Source organism: Coptis chinensis, chromosome 7, assembly GCF_015680905.1.
Source record: "Coptis chinensis isolate HL-2020 chromosome 7, ASM1568090v1, whole genome shotgun sequence".
Classification (NCBI taxonomy): domain Eukaryota; kingdom Viridiplantae; phylum Streptophyta; class Magnoliopsida; order Ranunculales; family Ranunculaceae; genus Coptis; species Coptis chinensis.
In genome coordinates, this window is record NC_141462.1 from 87309672 (window position 1) to 87317829 (window position 8158).

The 8158-nt window shown below is 38.8% G+C and overlaps 1 protein-coding gene across 1 annotated transcript; it reads right to left on the reverse strand.

Moving 5' to 3' along the window:
- Window positions 1–2659: 2659 nt before the first annotated feature.
- On the reverse strand, window positions 2660–5539 carry CCR3 (CRINKLY4 related 3). Its single transcript, XM_086570180.1, has one exon. It carries the CDS (start codon window positions 5249–5251, stop codon window positions 2837–2839), a length of 2415 nt encoding a protein of 804 aa, XP_086426306.1. The 5' UTR covers window positions 5252–5539; the 3' UTR covers window positions 2660–2836.
- Between the last annotated feature and the right edge of the window lie 2619 nt (window positions 5540–8158).

Sequence of the window (8158 nt, forward strand, 5' to 3'; positions counted from 1 at the left end):
CTGAGGCAGTGTGATCGCACCCTGACTACCTGAGTTAGTTGCTAATAATGTGATGAGGGAGTCAAAGCATGAGCTTAAATCTTAGGCAATCATTGTAATGTCATTCAGCTTCCTTGCCCATCTGAAAATAACTTGCATTCAAGGTAGCAGCACAACTTCGCAAGTTGTCGTTGCAAAGGCAAGAGGCACTAGTGAAGCAAATTTGTCTTACAAGTTATTGATGCACTCTCTTAACTAGTTCATGACTTCCTGATGCAATGGTACGTCGGAACACAAAATGATGTAACGTATACAGACAGATATCACTCATTTTGCAAATATAGACTGTTATGATCGTCATTAAACTGGGGTGTATAACTAGGTTTTGAAAAAGTACTACAAAATGATTATACTATTTGGGCCTACTATTTGTGGTACTTTGCTTATTTCAGTTATTTGGGTACTTGGTCAGAAAGAAAGTTAAAATTGAGTCAGGTTGTGGTCTTGTGGGTTTCGACATAGAGATTGGGCCTTGAGCTAAATTTGTTATTGTAGCTCAAGACATAGTACAAAATATCAGAATATGGATATTTATCGATATTTAATTTTTGGATATGTATTGTGGATATATCCTCTTCTTTAAGGATATTTGATATTGTTTCACATGCAAATATTGTGGATATATCTAAAATATCAACAAATATCGTAGATATTGTAGATATTTTTTGATATATTATGATATATTATATTTATATTGTATATTTATTTCGAAAACCTATTTAATTATGATAAATAAATTAAATATAAATATTGTTATATATATAAAATATCATCAAATATCTCAAAATATCTCAAAATATTACAAATATCACAAATATTATCAAAATATCATTGATATTTATCATATCGCGATATTTATATATTTTTTTTTGAAATATAGATAGATGTCTCCAAATATCACGATATATTGGGATATTTTGTACTATAGTTCAAGAATCTTACGTTCACGCGTCTCAGAGTCTATCACACATTTTTCTTGTTTTTGGTCATTTCATAAATTGTTTATATATAAGCAAAGCCATCATATTGCTGCAAGTTCCACGAGTTTCCATTTGGTCAATGAAAACGAGAAGCCCCCTCAACAGTATCATACATTATCCATACCTGATAGACTTTGGTCGTTACACATTTATAATTTTATACTACTAATACTAGAACATGCTCAATTTTATAACTAGTCAATAGCCATCATAAGGGGTGAGGGCAGTGTTCACACTTTATTTTTTCTAATGTTGGTACTGTAAACCGTGATATACGTGTTCATTCTTTTCTCTAATACTGTTTGTCTGGTAGGAATCAGGCATTCATGCTGTTTGAAATCATCATTCTGCTCTACTTTTAAGCCAAAGACAGTATTACAAGAATATCACAAATTCACAATACAACCCAAATATTTTTACAGAAATCCACCAGCCAAATACTTTTCAACACTTCTTGTTGATGCTTTACTAATATATAACTCTTATTTAAGTGATCCCGAGACCAACAAATTTCTTCAAGGTCTTTCGAAAACACTACGTCAGCTAAAATGATAGTTAGCCTGCTTCGGAACACGATCATGGTGTGTCAGAAATGGAAGTAGTAATCTGGTCTTAAACATGGGAATCAAAGTGCATGAACGTTTTTATCAATGTTACCTAACGTATTATTTTTTTCTAAAACTTTTAAGGCCCTATCAAGGACTCCTACCAAAGTGAAATCTCTTTCAATCTTACAATAATTAATTAGGACAAAGAGGTGGCCAACCTATAATTTACCACCCACATTTAAACCCTATCAAGGACTCCTCCATGAGCATGACCCACCACCACTAAATTAGTTTTTGCAATTGGCGGTGAAATCTTAAAACAATTCTGCCACCACCTCCTCTACCGACCTAATCAATACATACTTCCTCTCCTTGTCTGTTATTTGTGATTATAATTTCTTCTTCTTTATTGCGCATTCTCTATTACAAGTATTATTCTGCAGTGTAAAGTCCATGTAGGTGGGAAGCAGTTGACATTTTAGACCTCACATTGGCCCATTGTTAGGACCATTAGTCTCAACATCAACCTTATTTAATTGGATAATTTATATTCGAACCTGACTTTTGAGTTGTCAATTGTTTTAGTGCTTCATTTATCTGATAGTTAGCCTCCTTAGGAACCACGATCATGGTGTGTCAGAAATCGAAGTAGTAATCTGGTCTTAAACATGGGAATCAAAGTGCATGAATTGAACGTTTTGATCAATGTTACCTAACGTATTATTTTTTTCTATGGTCCATTTCTGTTTATATAAGATGGACAAGTGTGGGGTCTTTTAGAGTTGGCCAAGTTCCTAATGTTGTAGAAATCAGGTTGCAAGCTTAAAAAGCCTATTTGAAAAGTAACTTTTCCAGAGAGGACCATCTCTTTCATGTTTTTATGTTCTAGACATCATAGTCTCTGCGTGTATCTGGAAGCACTCACAACAATATCAACTAAAATAACCTTTCTAATCTGCAAGCTTCATTTTATAAAATACATGTGCAAGTCGTAAAGGGATGCGTATTTGAATGTTTCAATTGTGAGCTAATTTAACGAGCTTTTAGTCTTTGCCATACTTTAATGAACTGGTCTAACGAGAAAATCGTATATCAATCGATCAACAAACAACCTTGATTTGAATAAACAAATTCCATAATGAATTCCAAAGTGGCAATGTTAGAAAAATTCACTCTTTACAGTTAAATCTCCAATGTGAAAAAAAAAAAGAAAAATGAAAAACAATCTTGAATGAATGAGCATGATTTTCTTTCTGTTCTATAAAATTTTCAATCGGAAACAATAGAAAATGTAGCACTAGATATGCTACCATGGCTTTCATCGCAAATGGCAAGAGCTCTCTCGAGGTTAGAGACAATGTCGGTCATGCTTGGCCGCTCTTTTCCTTCCAAGTTGACACAATGCACGGCAATGTAAGCCATCAGTTCAACTGCTTCGGCCTCCTTCATCTCCGGCGGCCCTACTCTTTTATCCAAGACGTTTGCCAACTCCCCTGCCATAATTCTCTGCACAGCAAAATCTACCACACTGATTGGTGATCCTCCGTCTTCCTCATTTTTGAATATGGCTCTCCTTCCTGTGAGTAGCTCTAATAACACTACTCCAAGGCCATAGACATCACTCTTGGCAGTTAGTACATTGAGTCCATAGTACTCAGGATCCATGTAACCAACTGTCCCAGCTGCCTTTGATGGCAGGAACTCTCCGGATTCTGGACCCAATAAAGAGAGACCAAAGTCAGATACTCGAGCAATCCAATTTGCATCCAACAGGATGTTAGAAGACTTAATATCTCTATGAATAATAGGTGGAACTGCGTAACTGTGAAGATATTCAATCCCCCTTGCGGCGTCTAATGCAACCTTGATCCTCATTTTCCATGAATTCAAAACACTACTACTTTTCTCAGTATTATTCTTGGAATGTAAATGATCATAGATTGCACCATTCTTCATGTACTCGTATACTAGAAGTCTTTCATCCTTCTCTTCACAGAATCCTACTAGTCCCACGAGATGTTTGTGGTGGAGACGCGACAGGAATGCTAGTTCTGATTGAAATGCATTTTCTTTCTCTTGGAACTTCTTTGTCCTAGGACCAGTTTCCCCTCTTTTAATTGCAACTTCACGACCATCTGGTAGCTTTCCTTTGTACACTGTCCCAAAGCTGCCAGCTCCAATCTTGTTCTCCAATGCGAAGTTGATGGTAGCAGCAGCAAGCTCAGAAAGTGCAAATTCCTCTGCTCTATCATGTTTCGATGATGTCCCACTCCTCTGACGCCTCATTGCTCTGGAGCTCTGGCGCCTTATAGTGGATGACCTCGAAAATGGGGGCGTAAAACGACCACTAATCATCCGAGAACCATTACCACTGCCTCCGCCTCCAGTAATTGTAGGCTGAACTGAATTGTGAACTTTTTGTCGGTTACAACAACAAACTCCAGTCCACATGCAATACACAACAGTACAAAAACCCGCAACTGCTCCAACTGACCCAACAATGGCAAAAGCCAATAAACCCCCGTTTCTCCCTATCCATGACGAAGACGGCTTTGGTGGAGGAACTGGTGCTATAGGAGGTGGCGGCAATGCAGGTGGGGGTGTTGGTATATCAAATTCACATGGTTTACAAATATTTCCAGAACCAGAACAAAGAGTTTCAGAGTCGGGATAGATACCACAACGGCTACATAAAGCTTGAGTACATGGTCCTGGAATTATTTTCGGCAATGGAAGATCCCTCGTAGTGTTCTGATTCATCGACCACCCCGGTCCCCAACAAACAATGGACAAATTCCTTGATGTCAAGCCACAAGTGAAATTCAAACCAGCAGCAATCGTTTCGAACGATAACCCCTCCACCGCATTGCTTGAAAAATCCCTTCCTCCCCAACAAACCACATAACCATTCAATCTCCTAATACCACAACTATGATTCACACCTAAAGCCAAACCAGAAAACTCATAAGGCATCGAAAAACTAGACGGAAAATCTAACTGCCCCATATCATTTCTCCCTCTACAAATCAAAAACCCACTATTATTCAATCCACAAACATGTGAATCACCCGCTACTAAACTCGACATCGAAAAATTCAAAAACCCATTCTCTATCTCCATCCCTTTAGTACTATTAACACTCCAACATCTAACACTTCCATTACTACTCAATCTCCCACAAGAAAACCCATTCCCTGACGTAATCTCGACAAACTGCTCCCTCGTCGAAGGCGATAAATACCTATTATCACCATCAACTCCTCTCCACCAACACTTACCAATACTAGTCCCATTCTGAATAGCACAAATTTGATCTTCCCCAACACTTAAATCATTCAAACCAATACTATCACTAAAATAAATTCTCTTAGATAAAAAAGTATCAGTATACCAACATAGAAAACTAAAACCACCCCTTGATCTTAATCCACAAAAGAAATTCCTCCCACCTGATATTGAATCAAAAGAAATGTTGGGCTGAATTACAATACTAGTATTATTATTACCTTGTGTATAACATTCAATTCTTTGGTTTAAGTCTCCGGCTACAATACCGCAAACGGTATTAGAGCCATGTATAATTGCAATGGTAGAAGGTGAACCAAGTCCATGGACTAAAGTAACAGAAATAAAAAACAGTGGAAACAGAGTGAGAATGGAAGAAGGAGGGGCTGTTTTCGTCATTTAGAGAAAAGGAGTCTTGGGTTTCTTCTTCATTGGTGAATGGAGAGAGTGAAAAATCATCAAGTTTGGTTTTTTATTTTAAGAAAAAGAAGAAAAAGGAATGTTTTTTATTAGGAAAGAAATGAAGTGCGGAGTAAATGAAGGTGATTTATTTTTGAATTTGAAAAAAAAGGAAAATTAAAGATGGGGGAAGTGAAGTGATGAAGAGAAGAGAAGAAGGAGAGAAGGAGGCTCTGTTTTTCATTGAGTTGGTCAAGCACGCTGCACGCCACAGTGTGGAAAGTCAGCAAAATGACTAGAAGACTTGGACGGAGAATTTTTGTTGCTTATTTGCCAAATGACAAAGAGATCCTTTTCGAAAGGCGACTTGGGACTTGGGACTTGGGATTTGGGGTGTAGGATTACAAAGGTCACCAGTGCATGCATGGTCTGAGAAGAGCAGTTTTGAGCATGTGTTAAAAAAAAAAAAGCGAAGCCATACATGCTGGTTGCCAGTGCAATGCACTTTACAGTTGCACATACGGAATGCAGATATAGACATATATAGTACATACTTGTAGTTCGCAAATACTAAATTTTAACTAGGTTGTTGAATTGACATCCATACTTGACTACTGAGCTAATCATCGACACTCTCCGGCCACTGCACTTAGCCAAATGTTTATTAAACAACTAGTAATTAAAAGAATCAAAACAGATTGGTAATTATTTGTAATCTAGTATATCATGCACCAAGCTTTTAATTTGATTGGGTTCAACGTAGTTTTGAAAATAGGGCCGCAGGACTTCACATATCTTTAAGTTATTCTAGAAAAAAAAAAAGTTGCTTAATACCAATTGTAGCACTTGGTTTGCTTACTATTTTTTTGGTTTACTATGAACTATTTATCTATTGGCACTCAAAGAGGACAATCATTCAAATGATCTGCTATGGACCCATTCAATTTCATAATAATACGACCTGAATCCACTCAAACTTTCTGCAAACTATGATCACCAAATCGGTCTAGACAGTAATGGACTAATGGTTGATGTTCCCTGTTAATATTCCGACTGGATTTATGCCACGAATGTTGACTACTGGTCAATTTTATGCTAAAGCCTAAAGGTGGTCATGCAGAAATGAAACTGAAAATGATTCTCGATATCTTTTAGTCCAACTTTATAATTTATTTGCACTGTCTTTTGGTGCAGTTGAGTGATATAGGCTCATTTGACATTAATACGGGCTGACGTAGGTTGCAATGTTTTCAGTTTTTCTGGGAATTAATGATTTCCGCTTCTTCTTAGACTCGGAGCAGAGGAGTTTTGTTCCAATTTAGGGTGTTATAACTTATAATTAAGCAATTAAGCACTAGCTAGGATCCTCATGTTAGAGTGTGTGGACCGAAAAATAGAAATAGTCCCACATTGAACAAGAAAGGAGTTCATCATGGGTTGATAAAGTGGGAAGATCATTAACTAGTGCGGGGCCTTTTAAGATAAAACCCCACACCTGCGGCCAAGATGTGGCCCAAAGCCCAATGGGTGGTTAAGGGGGGACAATATCGGTGCTAGTTATCCCATGGTAGCTAGGCCCCAGCCCAGTGCCAGTCCTAACAAGCTGGTATCGAGAGCCGATGGTTCGGCGGGGACAAAGGCACCGATCATGCGAGAATCGAGACAAAAAATCATTCAAAGCGCCGGAGGGCCCGGGGAGGCCGCAAACTCAGTGGAGTTGCTTAACGAAAATGTGCCCGTTAATCAAGATTGGTGCCCCTGGATGTTGTAGAGATTCGAGAGGGTGTAACTCGAGTTGGATCTAGGTGCCCCTGGATGTTGTAGAGATTCGAGAGGGTGTAACTCGAGTTGGATCTAGCAACATGGAATGATGTTCGAGGTGGAGTAGGCTCTGAGGTTGAGAAAAATCCCCCTCCCTCAAAGGCCCAGACGAATGTACTCCCTTGGAGTTCGGTCTAAGGTGGAGATACTCCTTTGGAGTTCGGTCCAAGGTGGAGATTGTTAGAGTGTGTGGACCGAAAAATAGAAATAGTGGGAAGATCACTAACTAGTACCGAGGCCTTTTAAGATAAAACCCCACACCCATGGCCAAGATGTGGCCCAAAGCCCAATGGGTGGTTAAGTGGGGACAATATCGGTACTAGTTATCCCAAGTCCTAACACAATCTTGTGCCATTGTTGGCAAAGGTGATGTCCGTGTTATGTTGAAAGATAGGACATGGTTATTAAGGGATGTTTTCGGATTTGAGGAAGAATTTGATTTGGTGGAGTCAATTGGCTAAGTGAAGAAGGATTTGTTACAATCTTCATGAAGGATACTTGGAAAATCTAACATGGTTATTAAGGGATGTTCGACACGTTCCGGATTTGAGGAAGAATTTGATTTCGGTGGGTCAATTGGCTAGTGAAGGATTTGTTACAATCTTCATGAAGGATACTTGGAAAATCTCTAAGGGTTCTCTAATAGTCGCTAAAGGCTTACAAGGATGGTATTCCTCTAATGACCGCGACACCGGTGTGGGTCGAATGCCGCCAAATGGCAAAAGAGGATCAAAATGTTTGGCACCGCAGACTTGGTCACATGAGTGAGAAAGGAATGCAAGTCCTTCAATCCAAAACTCCCCGTTAGAATAAATTTGACTTACGTGAGAATTGCATGTTTGAAAAGCGAGAAGAGTGAGTTTTCGGAGATGGGTCGAACTCCTCGAAAGCTAGGAAGCTTGAGTTGATTCATACAGATTCCGGGGGCGGCTAATGTCTCTTCACTTGGCGGAAAGTTATATTTTGTGACTTTCATTGATGACCATACTAGGAAGGTGTGGGTCTATTTCTTGAGACACAAGTCCGAGGTATTGGAAGTGTTCAAGACGTGGAAGGCCATGGTTGAGAATGAGACATGCTTCAGGT